At 38.2% G+C, this 21681-nt stretch overlaps 3 protein-coding genes across 3 annotated transcripts; 1 reads left to right on the forward strand and 2 right to left on the reverse strand.

Annotated features, from left to right (window-relative positions):
* Positions 1-522: 522 nt before the first annotated feature.
* LOC106937796 (arginyl-tRNA--protein transferase 1-like) lies at positions 523-7252 on the reverse strand. Its single transcript, XM_015019487.1, has 5 exons — positions 7068-7252; positions 3320-3383; positions 2254-2316; positions 927-1030; positions 523-803 (listed from the first exon to the last, which is right to left on the reverse strand). Exons 1-5 carry the CDS (start codon positions 7165-7167, stop codon positions 538-540), a joined length of 597 nt encoding a protein of 198 aa, XP_014874973.1. The 5' UTR covers positions 7168-7252; the 3' UTR covers positions 523-537.
* A 564-nt stretch (positions 7253-7816) lies between these two features.
* Positions 7817-14174, reverse strand: LOC106937801 (delta-1-pyrroline-5-carboxylate synthase-like). Its single transcript, XM_015019507.1, has 17 exons — positions 14027-14174; positions 13403-13518; positions 12958-13109; positions 12720-12869; positions 12521-12625; positions 12272-12430; positions 12060-12150; positions 11363-11487; positions 11120-11264; positions 10955-11028; positions 10747-10846; positions 10153-10373; positions 9926-10063; positions 9663-9858; positions 9001-9122; positions 8632-8914; positions 7817-8512 (listed from the first exon to the last, which is right to left on the reverse strand). The coding sequence occupies exons 2-17, from the start codon at positions 13497-13499 to the stop codon at positions 8331-8333; spliced, it is 2340 nt and encodes a 779-aa protein (XP_014874993.1). The 5' UTR covers positions 13500-13518; positions 14027-14174; the 3' UTR covers positions 7817-8330.
* Positions 14175-15270: 1096 nt separating this feature from the next.
* On the forward strand, positions 15271-19035 carry LOC106937797 (E3 ubiquitin/ISG15 ligase TRIM25). The gene is made up of 6 exons (XM_015019488.1): positions 15271-15847; positions 16723-16818; positions 16902-17135; positions 17862-17884; positions 17985-18118; positions 18212-19035. The coding sequence occupies exons 1-6, from the start codon at positions 15272-15274 to the stop codon at positions 18796-18798; spliced, it is 1650 nt and encodes a 549-aa protein (XP_014874974.1). The 5' UTR covers position 15271; the 3' UTR covers positions 18799-19035.
* Positions 19036-21681: the final 2646 nt, after the last annotated feature.

Below are 21681 nucleotides of genomic sequence, written 5' to 3' on the forward strand. Positions count from 1 at the left end.
GGAGGTTGATGCAGATAAATCTTACAGTGAAAATTTCACTGCCTTTTGAAAAAGATATAGCCAAAATAAAGTCTCATAAATATCAACGGTACAACACAAAGTACTCATTTCATTAAATTTAATCATAAACGGGACCACAAACATTCAGTGACCCTCATTCATGGACTGACATGATGCATCCTTTTAGTAAACTCCACTAGATAAAGCAAATGCTTTTGATCTATATGCTATAAATGTTGCTCAGATCCAAAGATAACAGAAAAAACACTCATCATTAAGGATGCTTTGTAGCTGTTTGTTTTTGATTTTTAAACAAGACAAACCTCCCAGATTTTATGTTTCAGATCTACAATAATCTACAGTTCAGCTTTCTATGGAAATCAGACTTCTTCATTTTATGAAAATGTTGTGCAAATAAAAACAAAACATTTAACAATTTTGGGGGGAAATTTTAGTTTAAAAAATCTATTATTTTGTGGCCCTCAATTACTATCAACTTAAAATTGTAAAAGTTTGGCTCATGGGAATTATGTTTGTTTAAAAAGAGCTATGCATCTTTTTCTTACCTGGGTTAGGAGCTTTGGCATCTGTTCCCCCTTCTGAGACAGAAGCTGAATCATTCTGGGAATTTTCTGAGCTTCCAGCTGTAGAATCCACCGAGTTTTTCTGAACTTCTTCAGCAGCGGAACAGTTTGGTATTTCATTTTTAATATCTGCGCGAGCAGCAACTTTTAAATCTGACTGACAGACTTTAGTAGGTTCCCGTGGACCAGCATCTTCACAGACAGAATCCATTGGCTCCCCTGTAGGACATAAAACAAAACATTTATGCAACTAGCGTGTACTACAAACCCAGAACCAGTAACCCCAATGTTTTTCATACATTTACAAAACATTTTCTGTGCATGCAGGAGCAACCTTCTTACCATCCTCCTGAGCTGCAGGCAGGTCTCCTTTAGAAATATATTTGTTCATTTTCTTCAGGATTTTCTTATGAGATTTAGAAGGCTGGAAATTCAGTGCATGACACCTTGAGGCAGAAAAGATCAAATAAAGTTAGAAATGTTCAGTTTGGGTGGACAGTTCCTCTCCAAGATTAACATCAGTTTGTGCTTTTACTGGTGTATTTCTTTAGTGGTTTTAAAATAAATAACTTAGTGCCCAAGTTTAATGTCTGGTAGACTTTCTCTTATCTACACATTGTCATCATTACACACTGAGGCCCAAATATAAACACAAGAAATTTCAACATCCCTTAGCAAGTCGTGGCTAAACTAAAATAAATAAATATATAACATGCAGTCATCATAAAGTCGGCTGAATAGTAGAACAATGGCAGCGCTCATTTCAATGGCTTGGTTTCCTTGCATTGACAAGGCTTTTTAGTGTAGCCGATACAGTTTTGTATAGGCTGAGGTTTGAGCAACTCTTGAGCTTAATGTTAGCCTGATTTATTTATTGCAAAACCACATCTGATGTGTGTTTGGCCTTATTATCCAGCTGGAACATGCAAATGGGTCTACTTTTCAACCATCTGATCCAAATTGTCAACCCTAAATAATAGGGAACAACAAAGTCATTTTCCACAGTCAAGTCACTTTTGCCATGGACAGAGTGTACTAACCCAACAAACAAGCCGCCCCTCCAAACTTTAAAGCTCGTGTGAAATTTGTAAAAGGCCACATGAACAAGCTAAAAGCCTTCTGGAGAAACTTTTAATGAGAGTCTTTAACGATGAAATGAAGATTGAGCTCAGTGAAAAGAATAATGTTTGGGAAAGTCAAGCTTTTAGACTTTGGAACACTGTTCAACTTTCAGACACGGCAGTGGTAGCGTCATGCTGAGGGTCTGTTTGGCTAGCCAGTGGTAGTGGCATCACAAAAAGGGTAAGGAATAGTGAAAAACTGTGGCTGTCTCAAAATCTTTTCAACACCACAAGAAATCGACAACCTTAAAACTAGCTTCTGAATGGATAAAGAGGTGCAAACATTAACGTCCTGGAATACCCAGCCCAAAACAGATTATGATTAAAAACTTAGTTTGGGCCAAGAAAAAAAAGGCAATTTAATAATTATGCCAAAAAAAAGCATCTAAACATCCAGAGGTGCAGTTTTTTAGAGACACAACTGAAAAATAGTTGGCAGTGTATGTATAAATTTGATTCCAGCTGTTCTCTGGATCGGTAAATATTTGTAACGCAAATATTTACCAGAGTAGTGCATCGTAATGTGAATGCTTAATGAAAAGAATTACCTGATGGTATACTGAGGACAGCATGTCTTCTTCATTATGGGCTTGTAAACATATTTCCCACTTCTGAAAAACAAAACTGTACTGTTAAAGTCAATCTTCTCTATTTAAAGACTTTACACTGATATGTCAGAATAGCAGGTGAAAGGAGAAGACAAGCATTCAGATTACTGACTGGATCGTCCATCTCAGGCAAAAAGAGCAAAAGAGTCAAATTCAAGCTTATGCCTAAATTATGAACCACAGTGGATGGTCATGGTGTACATTGAAAAATAGATACTACTTAGACTAAAGAGAAAATAACAAGACATCAACCAAAAGAAAACAAAATCAAATTACCAAGGTAAAACATGAAAAGCAAAATAAAGAAACAAGATACATAAAATCAGACATTTACAACAAATTGAACAGAATTCCTCTACGATTAAAGTAGTAAATTTAGGAGATGAGCATCTGTTTTTTTTCCCAAAGCATAAGGGGTAGATCCCGTTTTTTTTTCATATCAGATTATCTCCTGGGTGTATACCCAGAAATATCCAAATGTGCATCTCCAACATTTACACCTTCAATTATAGTCGACTTCTGCTTCTTTTTTGGCAAATGAGTTTCTAACCTCAGAAAAATTCTGAAAATATATCTTGCTTTGATACTGTAAATTTATGTGTTTAATGACAAAAAATTGAGATTTTTTTTTGGAAACTTGCAAATGACTGACATAAAAGAATAAGTTATCTTCTTTTTAATATGTGAAATTAATCTACAAATTTCTAAGTTTTCCTGGCAGAAATTTACTTCTAAATGGCCAATTAATATTTTTTTTATTTACAAAGGCTTTTACACCCATGAGTAAAAAATAAGACCAGGCAGCAGCTTAACAATCAAAAATGACTTCTTATAGCAAACAAATAAAATGGAAGCAAAGCTACCCCAGAAACACCCAATGAGACAAATAAAACTGCAATAAAGATACAAACAAATGAAGTAAAACTGGTTTTTATTTGAATACATGTCCAAGCTTTTGTGGGATGAGGGTAAAACTTTTTCGATATAAAACAAATAATGAACGTACCTTCTCCATCCCCGATCAATTAAATCTTGGTAGTCTTGTACGGTCATAGAATGAGACCACATTCCTGCCAAAAAATAAAAAATAAAAAAATACAAAGAATAAACAAAACATTTTTTTTAAATAAGAGTAAACATTGTTCAAAGTAATCACAGTCAAGATGTTTAATATATTTTATGTGAATGAAAAGAAAAGCTCCATTTAGAAAAGATTCTGCACTTTAGTATCAATAATTCACAATAAAATTATTGCTTATTATACACAATGGTGTGCAGTTTTATCTGACTAAAGTTACAGAAAAAAAAGAGAAATGAATTTATAAAACTGATTGTAACAAGGTCAAATGAATTTAAACACCGTTTTACAGTTTTCAGCACAAAGATAAAACAGACTAATTTATTAAAGAGCTCCTTGAGAATGGAGCACTGGGGAAAAAATATTTATTGCATCTTAAATCACATTTTCCTTGACGATCCAGTCCCAATTTCCCACAGTGCTGTAAAGCCCCAATGGAAACATACAAGTCTGTTATTTGTAGCTAGAGCAGATCCGCTGGGATTTGGATCCTGACCTTTTATTAACACACAACAACCATGTGCACAAGCACACACACCCTAATCTGTGAGTCTGTACAGTCAACTATCAATTTACATCTGGAACAGCCAAATGAACTGGCCTTTATCACAGTTCACAACACACACACACACATTTGTAATGAGTATAATGCTTCACGTCCCAGGAGAATAGGGTTAATTTGTGTCCACAGAGACTGGGAGAACATAGAGTGATTCAATAAAGGAAAACTACCAAACCAAACCAGTCAACGCAAACGGATACAAAAGTTCGGCTGCTGGAACTTGGTGCTGCTCAACTGGAGCATTCTCACCATAAAAGTTTCCAACAACAAAGAAAGAAAGTTAATAGATTTACCACTCTGCGGGTTTTTGTAAAGCAAACAGTAATAATAAAAAACCAAATTACTAGAGGTCTCTGAAAAGTCAAAAAATATAACAACATACTGAAAACAGTGCATCCTTCATTCTGATCACACCCCTTCGCTTTATCCCCACATTTGGCGGGGTCTCTCTTGGCTCTGCTCAGTTTGGAGGAATTTTTCAAAATCTATTAGGGGCGAGGTTTTGCTTTCTCAGGGGGGTTACACTTTAAAACAAAGGTGTCAAACTCATTTTCATTTTAGGCCACATTAAGATCACGAAAGAGCCGGTTGTGGCAGAACGTAAAGGTAAAACTGAACAACTCACATGCGACTGATGTGAACAAAAAAGCTGCTGTTCCTGCAGCACAAAACAATCACCTGATCCATTCTTCACTTTTCCCTGAAGCAAAACAGACACAATAGCAGCAGATGTTGGGCTCTGTACTGCAGAGTGAGATGTGCTTTGTGTACAACAGAAGCCTTGATAACATCATCCAACCAATCACAGTGATGGAAACTAATGAAACAGTGAATACGGAAAGACAAATTGTTCATACACAGTTATCTGATAATCACTGCCATATTTTAAAATCTGTATGTTTTCCTCAGAAAATAAACTCTTTACATCCATAATATCACACAAAAGCCATAAAAATGTAAGAAAATTATAGTCAGTTTGAAGACAAACTGACTACACATCTTTTCCTTGGGTTATGCAGAAAATTCATGTTTCATGCAAGAATGTTTTCATGTCTTCTGACTTCCTGGGGCTTTCCCATGCCTCCATGACGTTACCTACCCAGATTATCACTCTTGGATTAGATCACAGCTATCGTCTGCAGACTTTGTACCCAGTTGCTCATTGACTGCATTAGGAGCTGCCTGAAACCTAAGTATAGTCAACCTGATTATAATTAATACCACCATTCTGCCCTGAAGGAAAAAAATCACATCTGCTTTACTTTTTGTTGTTTTAAAATATTAATGCCCCATAACCCATTCAGTTTCAGGAAAACATGCACCTTTTGGTAGTAGACTGTTTGTATGCATTTTTCATGGTAATGTACTTGAGATTAAAGTTGAGATTAAAGATGGAAAACCACAATATAATTACACAAACAGAAGAAAATAAGCAGAAAACTTAAAAAAAAAAAAAAAGTAATAATCTGAAATCTGTTGCGGCTTCCAGCTAAAAAAACATAAAGGTGAATAACCAGAGAATATAGATTTGTGCTGATTGTGAAAGATGGGTTTGATAAGTATGTGTGTCAACATGTGTATGGTCTACTTCAGGTGCAAAAAATGTTCACACTGTGGTCAAGGCCGACAAAATAAAAGAAAATACAAGAGAACAGTTCAACAAATGTAAAAAGAATAACAGAGCATAGGAAGAAGAACTGCACAATACACTGAAAATCAATCATGATTACAATATCAATATGTGCAAACTGTTATTTTGAAAACTAAAATGAAACAAATACAAACAACATCATTAAAAATATATAGCATTTAGGCAGAAGAAACCATTTTCCACATCAAAAATTTTCGATAGAAAACTTATAAAATATATACTTAAAGTAATCTATATATGTTGGACCAGAGGAAAGTACCTCCAGTGACAATACAGAGCTTACTGCATCTTCATGACCAATTGCAAAGCAGACAGAAAATGACAATAGAACAACAAAGTTAGTCTATAAACAAGAATTCAAATATATGTGTGAGTCTGGTTGATTTCTGGTTAAAACATCACTGTTCTTCATTTAGCATTACGAAGGGTATCAACAAATCTCTTTCAGCTAAGAGTAGTGATAATTTATAACAAGTCAAGTGTAGCAAAACTATTCCAAAATGTTTTTGTTTGTTGTTTTTTTCAAAAACTTTCCTCGACTAACTAGTTATTACCCACTTGACCTCTCTTTAAACATGATAATAATGAAACTTAATATACCCAACAAAGTCTGAAGAGGATACATTTCAGATCTTAAAATAGACAGCATTAAAGTAAAACACATTAAAGTCCATTGAATAATCAGCCCACTGACTCTTTTTTAGATCAATGTTTAGCAACACTGGATCTGATCAATTACCTCCTGTCTCTGTTTACTTGGCAACTGATAATGCATTTTTAAAAATAACAAGTTGTAAATACAGTAACTGCAGTTTTACGTCTCTGACGTTTGTTTATGTCATGCTGAACTTGTCTGACCCCATGCAGCAGTCTACATCAAACCAAATGCTTGATGATGCACTCTAGCTAATGGGTGTTCGATACCTTCTACAAGCCACTCCAGTTAAAGACACAGATCCAAAGAGAAAACATGATCTTACTCGAACTCTTTCCACATAACACGGAAACAGCGTCGAAGGAAATAGTTTACTCAGGCGGTATTGTTCAATAGCTAGCAGGAGTACAAATAACTTGTTGAAGTAACGTAAATAACCTGTAGTAAAATATGTTGAACATGACAGAGGTACCATATAATGTGCTTCTGTTTTGCCTAGTTTCACTGAATGACAGTGCTGGGTTTTGGGGGGTTTCCTTCTCAGAGTAAAGCTACAGGATGCTACCGGCTAAAAGCTAAGCTAACGCTCAGAAAGTGTTCATTTAAGGGTCTAGTCAAAAAATAAAACAATTAAAATGTAACATATACTGACATTATAATAAATCGTACAGAATTAACTTCAAATACACATCGCCTTTTCCCTTTTTCTTTACCTATTTCAAGCACGTACACGGCTCAGCGTGATTAGCATTAGCTAGCTCAGTTAAATGCCCAACTCCGTTTCTTCGAGATCTTCAAACGAACCTACCGTGAGAGAAGTTTCCCTTATCATTTTTGCAGTAACCGCAGCGGTAGCCATCATCCCCTCCAAAATATTCTACTATAGTATAAGAGTTGTTTCCTGCCATCTTTACAATGTAGACACACAGCTGACAGATGAGTTTGGTAGGTCAACCGGTGACGGACACTCCGCCCACAGCCTATGCGTCTGAGGTGCTGCGTTCAAAGACTCCATGTCTGAGTTAATCTGAGAACATTAAAATCCACTGTAATAGATGCCTCTAATATATTCACAAAATTGAGATTGTATTAATCTTTTTCAAACAATTTCACGGTATTGAGTACAATAGTAACATGTAAATGGGAGGTATTGTTACAACAGATTAACAATCATGTCTCTTTGCACTTGATTGGTCAGAACTTTGCACTTAACTACTGCTCAGTGTATTTTATTCACTAAAAATTACTTTTTGTTGTAGATGCTGATGGCTGTGGGAAGGAAGGATCTCTTATAGACATCTGTACTGTTCTCCAACAAAAATAAAAGCCCTACAGAACAGTTGGTTTAAGTAATTTAATTTATTAAAGAGGTTACTTGGTAAAATGTATCCTAAAGATGTTATTAATAGGGCTAAAAACAGCCACAGATTTTGTTTTGTATATTTTTCCTTCCACTTCAGTTTTGCAGTTCTTTGTTCTGATTTATCACATAAATTGAACAATGTACAGTACTTGCAATTATATATAGTCTGATAAGTACAAAGTACAAACTCATGATTTAAGAACTGTACACCATATTTATTAAATTATCTCTGCAAAGAGGACAGCAAAAAAAAAAAATCAGAACCAATATCTTGCACAAACAGTACTTGCAGTGATTTACAAAACAAAGGGAGACTTTAAATGTAAAAAAATAAATTAGAAAATCACAGCTGAGCCAATGATCCATTTTTTTTAAAATCTTGTTACAAAAATGACTTTATAGAAGGGAAAATGAGCTTTACTTCATGTCTGCATTATGCACAGCTTTTTTGTTGTTGCTTTAGCAAAATGTACGTTTTGTTGATGCACTGAAAAATTCAGATTCACAGGTTTCAGCACTGGTTCACACAATTAGGAAATTGGAAATCTACAAAAATCAACCCGATGGCATCTGCAAGTCTGCACTGATATAGTAAACTCAAACAGGTGATGAAGGAGCAGCTAGGAAGTTGAAATTATACCGTTTGACACAAGGCTCTAATAAACTCTTTCCAGACATCTGTTGGTTTGGCTCCAGCTGGGAGATCTCCTAATTAATATGTCCCTGTGGGACCGGGATGCTTTCGTGGAGATATTTCATACTGCCTTGCTCGGAGAAGTCTGCAACAGTGTGCCCCTCTCCTCGAAGGACCCATTTTGTCGTAAGGAGTCCCTCCAAACCCACTGGGCCCCTGGCGTGTATCCTTGCTGTGCTAATGCCAACCTCAGCTCCTGCAGTGATTAAATAAAAAATGTTTTAAAAGAAACGTGGAAAAATCAATTATTTTTCACTTGAAGGCTTTGTTTATTAATAAGGAGGTATATAAAGGCATGCCTAATGTTTTGCTCACCCAGGCCAAAGCGGTATCCGTCGGCAAAGCGAGAGCTGGAGTTCCAGAACACGCAGGCGCTGTCGACCTGCTGCAGGAACTGCTCGGCTGTTTCCTCGTTCTCTGTGACAATGACATCAGTGTGGGAGCTGCCATATTTGTGAATGTGGTCCACAGCGTCCTGCATGCTGTCTACCACCTCGATGCAGCACTCCAGGTCCCCGTACTCTGTACGGAGAGACTTCACCTCAGACGGGCTAAAGGTTAAGTACGATGCAAAGCGAGGACCCGCGTGAATCTTTACCTGAAAGACAACAATAATCAGTGGAACAAAGAACAAAGCTACCTTTCTAGTGGAGGCCAGATTTGGTGTCAGTGCTTGTTTCTTACTTCTTCTGTCCTCAACATATCAATGATCTGGTCGAATAAAGGAGTGCGCAGCAAATCTCTGTGAATAAGGAGGGTCTCCATGGCATTACAGGCTGCAGGGTAGTCACATTTGGAGTCTTTGACTAGAACAAAAGAGAGTCTCCATGTTCAGTCAGCGACAAAATGTTCACCATTTTAATAAACATTCTAACTTTTTTCATCTTTTACCACATCACGATCACAAACTTGTGTCTTATTGGGATTTTAAGTAAACATACAGTCAGAGCTACAATAACATGCTTGGATCAAAATTATTCATGTGTTAGAATGGCCTAGTCAAAGTCCAGAACTAGCTCTGACTGTTTTGCGAAGAACAACAAAGATTTAAGTCTCTAAATTTACAAAACTGTTAGCGATATACCCCAAAATTCAGCAAATTATTGTTTCAGAGGTACTGAAAACAAAAGCATGCCACACCAAACGCATGCCTGAATTTCCTCTCAAGTCCCAACAATTAACTGTTCTGTGTTGGTCCTCTACATAAAATCCCAATGAAACACATTGCAAAGCACACACTGTAGTTTGTTGTTGTAATTGACAGGACATGAAAAGGTTTAAGAGATATGAAGCTTGAACAAAATCCCAGAATGAAGACTTTTCAGCTGTGTCCCATTAATACATACCAACATCAATGGCTTTGTCCATGCTGGCTTCACTGTCGACGTAAACGTGGCAGACACCCTCACTGTGGCCCAGCACAGGAATGCCCTTGGCTGCCCTCTGAATGTCTCGGACCAGCTCAGAGGAACCTCTTGGGATGATCAGGTCGATCATTTTGTCCAGCTTGCACAGATCCTCTACCTCCTCGCGCGTGCTCACCTTTATAACATTTTACATTTTAGTGCAAGTAGAAAATTAAGGAGGTGACTGAATAAACAAGCCTTACCAGCTGAATGGCATCAGCTACTCCATGAATTGAAAGCGCTTCCTGTGTGAGTTGATGCAGGATTTTGTTGGTGTTTGACGCTTCTTTGCCTCCTTTAAGAAGCAAAGCGTTTCCGCTGGCAATCGCGAGGGCCGACACCTGCAAAGAGTTTTTATAGTACGATGCATCGGTTCTGTTAATCCGAAATTTTAAGAATAGCAGAATTGTTGGTCCTGGGACTGTTCTACCTGCGGGAGGCAGTCAGGACGTGACTCAAAGATGACCAGCAGGACCCCGATGGGAACAGTGATTTGCTCCAGCTCCAGGTTGTTAGCCACCCGGGTCCGCCTCAGCACCCGACCCACACTGTTCCCAGAAGATACGGCAAGCTGGCGCAGGCCGATGGCGAGGCTGTTCAGCTTAGCAGTAGACAGACTGAGGCGATTGATCAGAGGCTGCGACAAGCAACCTGAGTGCAGAGTGATTATTTTAAAAAACTGTTCGAGATGCACCGATTAATACTGTAAAGCCTCAATTCACCCATTATTTTATGTTTATAAAGCACATAAACTAACAGGGTGTACTTCAGTGCAATTTGTTCGGAGTTTAATGACCAGAAAAAAAGGTTAGGGACATGTGTTTTGATACCCAAATGTAGAACATTTTGAAGAACAGTCATTTTAAAACTACTTTGTTTTTTAAAATGTGTCTCACATTCCTTTGAAAAATGAAAATTGATATTGTGAGATCAGATTTTAAAGACAAGGAAAAATAAGATTGGTTCAGCTCTGAATGAAAGGAACCATTTTCTTTTCCACATCAGCAGCAGCAATGAGGTCTACCTGTTGAAGTTGCTAACTCCATGTCTTTCCTGTTGGCACTAAGAATCTCATCCTTCTTTTCTGTAAGCAGCTCAGCAAGACAGCAGATGATTTCTCCTCTCTGAAAACACAAACATTGCGATGCATGATTTAAAAAAATAAATAAAATAAAAACGCACATCATTTCCTAATAGCTCCTCATTTGGGGTGATATTTTTCACCTACATACCTGTTCAGGGAGTAAAGATGCAAGTGCCCGTCCAGCGTGCCGTGCCATCTCCGTCTGCTGCTCCACAGTCGGTCCTGATTGTGGTCAATACATACACAGGTCAACATTAAATGCACATCCAAAAATAAGGATCAAGTACCTTATCCATGTGGTTTCGATAAATACCTGCAGGTTTTACTTCGGAGAAAAAGGTGCCAATCTTTTTCCCTTCGACAATGTCTGTGATGACGTGGCCTGTGACTTTAGGATCCGTGCCGTTGGCGATGACAACAGAGGTCCCTCCTTGAAGTGCCCAGAGGGCTGCTTTCACCTGATCCACAGCAAATATTTAGTCAGAACTTTGTCATTTTTAAAGTTAAGATCTTCCTTATTTATAATCAGAGATAACAGATCGTCTGTAGTGTTTACCTTGGCCTCCATGCCACCGATGCCGACTCTGGACTTGGTGCCATAAGTGATTGACTGCTGGTCCCCGGGGTAGAAGATGTCAATGAGCTTAGCATCGTCGGTTCCAGGAGGACTGTCATACAAACCTGCAGGTCACAATTTTACACATTAAAACTTTGACTTTGAGTAAAACTTAGGATGTTTTAAGACTTTTATGATCAATTTAAATTAAAACCTACCTGATTTACAAACAGTCTTAGACACCCAACTACTTTTAAACAGTAATTTTCTTCAAAGATAAACTTGAGGATTAGTTAAATTGACGAAATTATGTACAATTCGAAACATCGGAAATTGTTAAACCAAAACATTCAGATTGGAGCTAAAAAGATGAAAATTACTCATTTTTCAGTACCACTGTGAATTAAAGCATACATCCAAACTGACAACGTATTGCTGTCAGAAAAATAAATATTAGGTTGGCCCAGTCAAAGTTCAGTACTAAATCTGACAGGAAAAAAAATAGTGGTTTCACCTGAACAAGTATATGGACAAAGGAGCCTGACAGATCTGGAGAACTTTTAAAAGCAAAGCAAAGCAAAGGGGGCAAATATTTTCAAGTCAAAATGTGACACACTGATCAGACTGAATGCTGAAATTAATTAATCGCTTATATGTCATTTTTTGTCAACAGCAAACATTTCCTTCTTCACTGTACCTTGAACGTCAGACAGAGCAATGAGAAGATCAGCTTTCATCTCAACAGCCAGCCGCGCAGCCAAGCTGTCGTTGTCTTTAATACTTATGACCTAAAATACAAACAAAAACTTATTCACCTAACATGTCTCTTAGTCACACATTAAACAGAAACTCGTGGTCAGTAAATGGACAGCACAAAAATGAGCAGCATGCCCAACACACAGTACCCACATTTACCCCCTGTAGGTCACTATTGGGAACAGGGGGTGGCACAACGGCGTCATTGGTGTTGATGATAGGCACGATGTTCATCCGCAGCAGCTCGTGCAGCGTGCTGTTCAGATTGCGACGTTTCTGCTCATCGTGGAAATCCAAATTGGTTACCAAAATCTAAGAAAAGGACAGAAATAATCACATTTAAGAAGCTTTTTAACCTATCTGCTGTTGGTTGTAATCGGTAAAGAAAAGCCAAATACAAACTTGTGCGGTGCAGATGCTGTACTGGGTGAACATGGCTTCGTACAGAGCCATCAGACCACTTTGTCCTGCAGCTGCACATGCTCTGGCCTCTAAAACTGGAACGGACTGAGTCAGAGAAATCAGATTAGAAGAGCAAATTAAAGCACATAAGCGTATTTTATAAGTGGAATTTAATTTGTGGTGCTAAACAATTAGTTACAATGTCTTTGAGTTGGTTCTGTCCAGAGTGCAAGGCTTGTCTGACGCTCTGAGACAACAGTATCTCATGTCTGAGCCGCTGCTTCCCAAACGCCACAGCACCACTCGTAACAATCATCATCTCCCGGCCTTGATTCTGCAACACGGCCACCTTATGGTACACACAAAACATTACTTTTTAGGTTTCCATTTGAAAAGCGACTCTCCAACAAAACGTTTGACAGTGTCCGCAGCATCACCTGCTCCACTATGGAGGCCAGACGTCCCAGCGCAAGGCCGCACTCATCGCCTCGTGTAACCACGGCGCTGCCCAGTTTCACCACGATGCGCTTGGCCTGCTTCAGCTCACTCCGGTGGGCAAACGATTTCCCATGGGAACGTGGGAGCAAAACTGCAAGAAAGAAGAGACACATTTTAAAAATGTGAGGGGTGTTTTTACATAAAAACATAAAATTTTGAGAATCGCAAGTCAGGGAAAATAGGTCTCCATTTAGCTGATGCTCTTATATGCAAATCAGGGTTGCTGAAAACTTAGATTTTTTTTGATTTTTTTTATTAGGTTTAGGGCAGATGTACAGACTGATGCATGAATAAATCAAATGAATGGATAGATAGATTGAAATAAGCATCCGGAATAAAGCCTGGAACTATAATTTCCAGACGAGGACCTGGATGGTAGCTTACATTTAGCCTGCGAGAATCCTCTGATGGAGACTGGACAGACATTGGACTGCCGGATCCTGGATGGCAGGCGAGAGCACAGAGCCAGCCTGGCAAACATGGCACAAACACCTGAAGACCTGTAGAGATGACCATACGAATCAATGTCACGTTACTGCAACAGTGGAATAACCTCAACTGAGATAAGCTGCAGTTTTATTCAAAAATGGGCTGCATGGGAGTCAATCTACAACAGAAATAGAACATTTAAATACGTTAAAATAAATACTATGTGGCGGAGGAAAAACATAAGCATTATTCAGTTGTACTTTCTGGGAAGTTTGCTTTCATGTTCGGAATGTTATCATTGTTTGTAGTCATAACACGACACACTGACCCAGATAAGATGTTTTCAGATCACTGAAATCCACAAAAAAGTGCTTTATACAAGTAAACCATATTATATATTAATTAATTATGCTTCAAAACTCAATAAATAAGAATACAACGCCTGCTTAGCAAATACAACTGATGTCAACACGAACCTGCAGCGAGCTAATGTTAGCTAGCTTTAGCTACAGTTAGCTGCAGTTTCGAGACATTTAGCAGTGGCAGAAAGTTGTTTTATTGAACAAAATAAGCTGTTACCTGACAGTGCGAAGAGTTAGAAAGCCAGCCAACACAACAGTGGTCTGCAAAGAGGAGACACGTAGTCAGTCAGTCAGTCTGACTGCTGCCACATCCACAGCCCACGTTGTTTGGGAAGAGAAGCGGACAGAAGGGATTCACGAAGAGTGACTACGTATCTACTCGCGACCAGCGTCTACGCAGGAAATCCTATAAACTAAAGCAACGTACGTTGTAACTACGCAGAAAAATACGTTCTGGACGGCTTCTGTTAATAAAGCAACTCTATAGAAATAGTAACAACTATTCTGTAAAGTCTGTAGCGACGAAAAGGTCCAGAGTTTATAGAACACCAGTAAAGTGTTCCCTCCATCAAATTACACAGAGTACATGATGGTACTGATAGAGACAAATGTTATATTTCATTCATAAAAATCGCTTTATGTTTATTTATTTAAGTGTATATTTTTCATTTTATGCTTTCCTGGCAGCTTTGCTAAAGAATATAGTGCGTCTGGGTGCCTCACCACGTAGGGTTAGATTTTTTTTCCCTCCTTAATATTAAAAAGGCACAGACTTGTGCCAATCTACAAAACGTACAACAGTAATATTACCAATGACAAACTTAAGTGGTTGTACTTTGACATTCCATCCATTTTCTTTTTATCTGAGTGTGCCAGAAATATGGACACACTCAGCTGTGTCCAGGTTTCAAATACTTGGTCTTGGGTGCCTGTCATGCATGATGGTGGCAGCATGATGCTATGGCATCCCTAAAAGCTGGGGAAACATATGAATTGAATAAACTTTGCAAATTCTGTTAAGAACAGTGCTCAAATATTCATCCAGAATTACACTAAAGTAGTGTGGTCAAAAAGTGGAACATGCTTGCAAACATTAAACCAAATATTAACAGGGATGTTAATATTAATAACAGTTAATAACTGTTAATAACAGGGATGTGCTTAATTGTGAGCCAATTTTTTTTAAAAAAGAGACTAAAGTTAAACTTTTAAGTACGTTAAAGACTAATTTAAATGTAATTTTCCCCACAGTATTTTATTGGTTCTGCGTTCTGGAAAGCAAATGTATCTCTTCTGGGACTGGATGGTTTACAACAGCTACTGATATACTGATATCCCCCCATCTTTAGTAACCTGACACCATGAGGCTCTTTAGAGGCTTGTAAACATGTGAAACATTGATGAGCTGGAAGGTCAGGAGCTCTGGCTGCAGAAGTCTGCCATAACAGGTGAAAGCAGCACCATGGGGACTGTTGGCGAACCTTTGAAGTGTCCCGTCTGCCAAGATTTTTTCACAGAACCCGTGACCCTCCAATGTGGACATGACTTCTGCCTCACCTGTATCCGAGCCGTTTGGGAAACAGATGAGTCCACTGAGGGTCCTTTCTTCTGTCCAGAGTGTCAGATAATCCTCCCACCTGATCTCACTCTGGACATAAACACAAGCCTTCAGGAAAAAGTCAAGGATTTCACCGCAAACCAGCAAGCTGAGACCGATTCTACAGCAGAATCCTCTCCAATTATCCACTGTGACCACTGCATAGAGAAGCCGTGTGTGGCCATCCGGACCTGCTTGACCTGTGACGCCTCGCTGTGCCAGGCCCACGCCCGGCTGCACCAGCAGAGGTCTGCCCTGAGGGAGCACACGTTGGTGGACGTGACCAAGGATCCGCTGTCACTGAAGTGCAGGGAGCACCGGGATGAGCTCAAGCTCTTCTGCATGGAGGAGAAAATCCCTGTGTGCTGTTTGTGTGTCCTGGTTGGAGTCCACAAGCACCACAAGACATCTCAACTTCATGATGCCAGTGCAGACTTTAGGGTAACATTTTTATTTTGTTTTTCTGACATATTCTGTTCTGCCACAAACTAAATAATGACTCCTGTAATTGTTGTTCACTACATCTATTTAAAATGTATTTTCTGATTGGTGAGTGGAAACTAATGGTATGAGTGCATATGAGGCAATTAGACTGTAGCGGGTTAGTCCATGGAATGCCACCTACTGTCCAATCAGCGCAACTTTACAATAATTTGCTAGTCCTGGAGTATGACGCCCTTTAGGTAAAATAAATGATGGTGTCAATTAAAACCTAAAGATTAACATATATGCAATGTTTAAAACGATTCAGTGATGTGAAAATATCAAATCTCAACGTTTGACCATTTTCTAACTGTATTGTTTTAGAAAATAGTTCCACAGTAGTAACTTAGTTAGTGTCAGTTACTCAAGTTTTGTTGTCAAAAATTATTTTTTTGACAGCAAACATACATGGTACAGATAGGGTTTATTTTATATTGCTAAACTGCAGCAAGGTTTGCATGGTGGTGCAGTCAGCCATGTTGTGAAGCGATGAGATCCTGGGTTCAAATCCCAGTTTGGGAGTTTACATGCAGATAGAACCAAGGCTTGATCTGAATACTTTGACTTAGTATAAGTCAAATTAGTATTAATTTGCTTTGCACACACACACACACACACACACACACACACACACACACATTTATATATATATATATATATATATAGGTCTAAGTGCATGTCATCCACCTAAGAGCACATATGAAAATGTTTTTAAATTGAACATGAGAGCAGGAAAATTAAGTTCACATTTTGTCTATGCCCAATGAAAAGTAAAACATCCTGAATGTGGTTATGCTAATTCATGCGTGATTCAGTTTCATGTCTGTCTTCAGAGTATGTTGGTGGCTAATATGAACGAATTACTGAAGAGGAGAGGTGAAGCAGAACATGCCATTAAGGACTTGGAGTCACTTTACACACAAACTGTGGTACAGCCATTATGAGCTTATAATACACTCCTTTTTTCTCTTGCAGGCAGCCTTGCGTTTATGACATTTTAATTATCTTCCAGAAATCTGCTGCGGATTTCAGAGAGAAAATCTCAGACAAGTACAGCAGAATCCGTGTGGTTTTAGACGCAGATGAGCGTCTAATGATGCAGATTATAGATGCAGAGGAGGCGTACATGACGGACTGGCTGGAGGCCCAGAGGGGCATCACGGAAACTCAGATTAAAGAGATAGACAGATTAAGAGCCTCCAATAAAGCTCTCCTCCAGGAAACAAATGACCTGCAGTTCCTTCAGGTGAGTAAATAAATAATTTAAGTATGTTACAATGATCATTAAATCACAATGGATTAAATCTGCTATGAATCAGATACCACTGGATCTGCAGTTACAGCCCATAATCTAATGCCACCTCCTTCGAGCGTGTACAGTTTGCCTCTATTTACATGGACAAGTCAAATGTCTAGCAGGGAAAAACTTTAGGGTAAACAAAGATGGAGTAGCTTGGCCACAATGACATGAACTGTGTTTGAAGGAGTCAAATCAGTTCTTTCCAAATAAGAACACTGTAAGCATTGGCAAGCATGATGGTGGCAACAGCATAGTGAGGGATCATTTTAAAGCACTGCCTTCAAATTCCTCAACTTCACGTTAATTTGATGGCTGGATAGTTCAAACATGGGCACATGTGAGAGTTTTGATTGGACAATGATCCTAAACAGACATTAAGAACAAATAAAGTTGGTTAAATTTGAGAATTGATGATTTGAAGTAGCATCTGTGCCAGAAATCCAATTGATTCAACCAAATTCTTCCTTTCTTGATAAAGAATGTACATTTCTGACAGAAACTGTGGATTTTCAGCATATGGACTAGTGATTAGTCATGAATTCACATTTGTTTTTCTTGTGTGTGAATTTTCAGTTCTGCACGTACTTGCTTTGTTTTCCATCCCCAAAAGTAACATTTCTTAATGTTGTCTTGAAGTTGAGCTAAAACTGATGGCCTGTTCATTTTTAACAGCAAATCAGATCACAGAATCTTTGGTGAGTATATTTTTACACATTATGTTTTGGTGTATTTAGCCTTTCTTTTGTGTTGTTACTAATTGTCTTTGATATATTTAGTTTGTTTTTTTCTTCACAGCGATCCATTGGATTTTCCTCCACTGCAGGCCGTAAACAGGGATCTTTGCGACCATGAAAAGCTGAAAACCATTGAGAGGCTCGTTGATGATCTCTCACTAGCTCTGTCGCAACACTTTCCACGAATGTGGTCATGTTAGTGATTAATTCAGGATTTCATAAGCAACTGATCATCATCTGCATAAATGTGGTGCTGACTGTCACTTTTTTCTATTATTATTATTGCAGACCTAAGTTCACCGGCTTTAGATCCAAAAACAGCCCATCCGAAACTGGAAATATCTCCGGATAAAAAACAAGTTTACTGGAGACGTCATCCTGTTGGGGACAGACCGAACCCTCAGCCTTATGACTCCCAGTACAGTGTTCTCGCTCAGGAGAGCTTCACAAATGGCCAGCATTACTGGGAGGTGATTGTCCAGGGCAAACCCTTCTGGATGATTGGTGTCACCGCAGGTTTGGTCACTAAGAAAACCAGTCCGGCTCAGAGTTCCTCCAGCCTGGGTGTGAACAGCACATCCTGGTGCATCTACCATGGAGATGGACAGTACCTGGCTTGCCACGACACACAAGAAAAGCAACTGCCGGTAGCAAAGAGAGTCAGGAAGCTGGGCATACTGGCTAATATCCAGAAGGGGGAGCTGTCATTCTACGATGCAGATGCAATGACTCTGCTTCATGCTTTCTGTGTGCAGTGCACAGAGCCTCTTTACCCCATGTTCAACCCATGCATAGATATGAATGGAGTCAACAGGCAGCCTCTCACTTTGTTCTGGATTAAGGATCCCTGGAATTGGGAAGAGGATGAAAAATGAATTATATTTTCTGTTTATTTCATTTGAATAATGTGGTGAAAATGTCAAGTCAAATAATTACTTGCAAATCTGTACAATGACAGATATTTGCATGGCTTAAACAATAATCGCTCAATCTATTTAAGTATTAGGAGGTAGATGATAGACAATATTTTCCTTCAGTGTTTATATATTATCAATATATTCCGACTTTAATTCTATAGTTGTGCAACATTTAATAAAGTAAATACACATGGAGAACTTACTGTGGAATATTTTCTTTAAAGGTTCAACATCAAAAGTTGTATTTTACTTTGCCTTGACAATGTATTCACACCGCTGGACATTTCTACATTTTGTCACATTATAACCCCAAAAAACATTTGTGTATTTTATTCAGATTGTATATGATGGACCAACATAGAGTAAGGCATAATTGTGAAATGGAAGGCAAATTACAGATGGTTTTCAAAAAAGTTTGCATCATTGTTTTGTTGTGTCACCATTCGAAACAGCTACAGGTTCAAATATGTCACATCTACAGGTTTAAATCTTTACCAGGTCTTATTTGCAGACTAGTTCAAACTCAGTCAGCAGAAGGAAGACATACGCCAAAGGTCATTGGGCCTGGACTCGAACTGTTGAGGACTGAGGTCTCCATACATGGGTCACGCACTACCCCCAAGTGTCAACTCTTGAAAGTCTCAATTATATTTATGTCTGAACTTTAACAAGGCCATGGTAAACACATAGATGTTCTGTACTATAGCTCTGCTGCATATTTAGGGTTGCTGTCCTGCAGCATGGTGAACTTACGAGTCAGTCTGAAGTCTATTGCAGCTGCTAACAGGTTTTCATTCAGGATAGTCCAGTATTTAGGGTCCATCCATCATTTCATAAACTTTATATATCAATATTATACGTAGGAATAGTGTTGCAAAACACTTTTGTAACATCTATTCCACTATTGAAGGTTTCCACCTCTTATGTGCTTATCATGTTGTTGTGCATTGCAAAAAGTACATGAATCATGTGTAAACGTCTGGCCTGTTCATTTTGTAATAGCCCACTTGGTTCATCAGCCCACAGCAGACAACAGCCTTCAGTGTCAGAAGTCCGTGGCTTTTTTTGCCTCTACAGCAAACAGTGCAGCAAGAGAGATCAAATAACATCAACTGTGAACTTTGCTGCATTGAGTTTCCACAAACACTGATGTTAGCAATTATTTGTATAACATCTTGTTTTCTCTTGAGCAAAATTGATGAACAATTAGTCAGATTACACAGGCTGTTGTCAAGTTTATAGGTTAGAAAAAGCATTTCAGCCCAGTTCAGAGATGAATGCGTTTAGATCCAGCTGCCCAGATCAGCATGAAGATTTTTAAAGATGTGTAAAAAGCCTTAAAATAAACCCATCTTTCTTTCAGTGCAAAAGTTCTTTCTCTGTTCTCTAGCAGTGAACTTTGAAGATTTTTTTCTTAACTTACCCAGAGTGCATTGTGACAAAGTAAACATGTCCTCATCCTATCTTGTTCATCTCAGTTCCAGTTGTGCAAAACTTTTCAGTTATTGCCCTGAAAAAGAGAATAGGTGACCCAACTTAAATAAATTGCTTCAATTAGTGACAAGTCATTGAAATAAGTTTTTCCACATTAAATTATTAAGTTGTCAAAATAACTTCACATAAATGTAGTAAGTTGGATAAATTGATTTTAATTAATTCAAATTGGAACGACATTCATTTTTTTACTGTATGAGAATTACGAAATCACTATATTTTTGTAGCCAAAGACTGACAGAAATCTTCCTAATTTGCATAGCATGTTTTCTTGTCTTTTCCATTTTGAAGAGTAGATTACATCCTATTTTACCTGAGAAAATTAGAAAATCAGTTAATTAATAATCAATTATTCTTATCTGTTGATGTAAGAATTGCATTTTTAAAATGCATTAGTTGCTTTAATTTTATAGCGATCAATAAGAGTGCCAAAATCCAAAAGGAGAAATTCCTTTGTGTGAGAATTTATTTTATTCCTTTGTTTCAAAATTTTATAAAATTGATGCAGAAATTAAAATGAAGAAAATTTATTTATTTATTCTTATGCATTTTACTCAACTTTCAGATGTACAGTGGGTTGCTGTAACATTAATTCATAATTAATTCAAACTACAGTATTTTCCGGACTATAAACCACTACTTTTTTCCTATGCTTCGAACCATGCGGCTTATAGTCCAGTGCGACTTATATGTGGATTTTTCTTCAACCACCAGGGGGCTCTTTAGCAGGAAATGAATCATTGGAAGTCAAAATTGGAAATCAAAGAAGAAAGCGCCCATTAAAACGGAATTAGGTTTTAATAGGGAATTGAAATTTGAGAATGTTGTTGATCAGTTAAATAGCATTGAGGGGGAAAAGAAGATTGTTGTTTTTTTTAAATAATACTGGGATCATTATGAGAATTTGAGGTATAGATATTAGGATCCAGTAGATGGCAGTAGTGCAACAATAATGGATGCAAGCTGCCGTTAAAATCTAAAGAAGAAGAAGAAAGCGCCCATTTTCATTTAGCACATGTTAGTAGCAGACACGAAGGGTCAGCATTTTTACTGTTAAAGTTACCGTTCGGAAACTACCGTAATCAGTTCAGTTAAATCTAAACTTGGCACCTTTTTCTTTTTCAACCATAATAAATGTGATATTCAATTGACCTGTTATGACTCAAACGTTGGCTGTCCGCCCCCCTCTGCTGCTGCATCGCTGTGGAAAACCTGGACCGGCAGAGATATCTGCGGCTGATATGTGCATGTTTACTGTTTTTTTTTTTTTTAAACTTTGGGGTTGTGGTTTATAGTCCGGTGCGGCTCATAGTTCGGAAAATACGGAAAATATTTATGAAAATGTAT

The sequence above is a fragment of the Poecilia latipinna genome, unplaced genomic scaffold (assembly GCF_001443285.1).
Source record: "Poecilia latipinna isolate Pla-1442-1.1 unplaced genomic scaffold, P_latipinna-1.0 Scaffold2440, whole genome shotgun sequence".
Classification (NCBI taxonomy): Eukaryota; Metazoa; Chordata; class Actinopteri; order Cyprinodontiformes; family Poeciliidae; genus Poecilia; species Poecilia latipinna.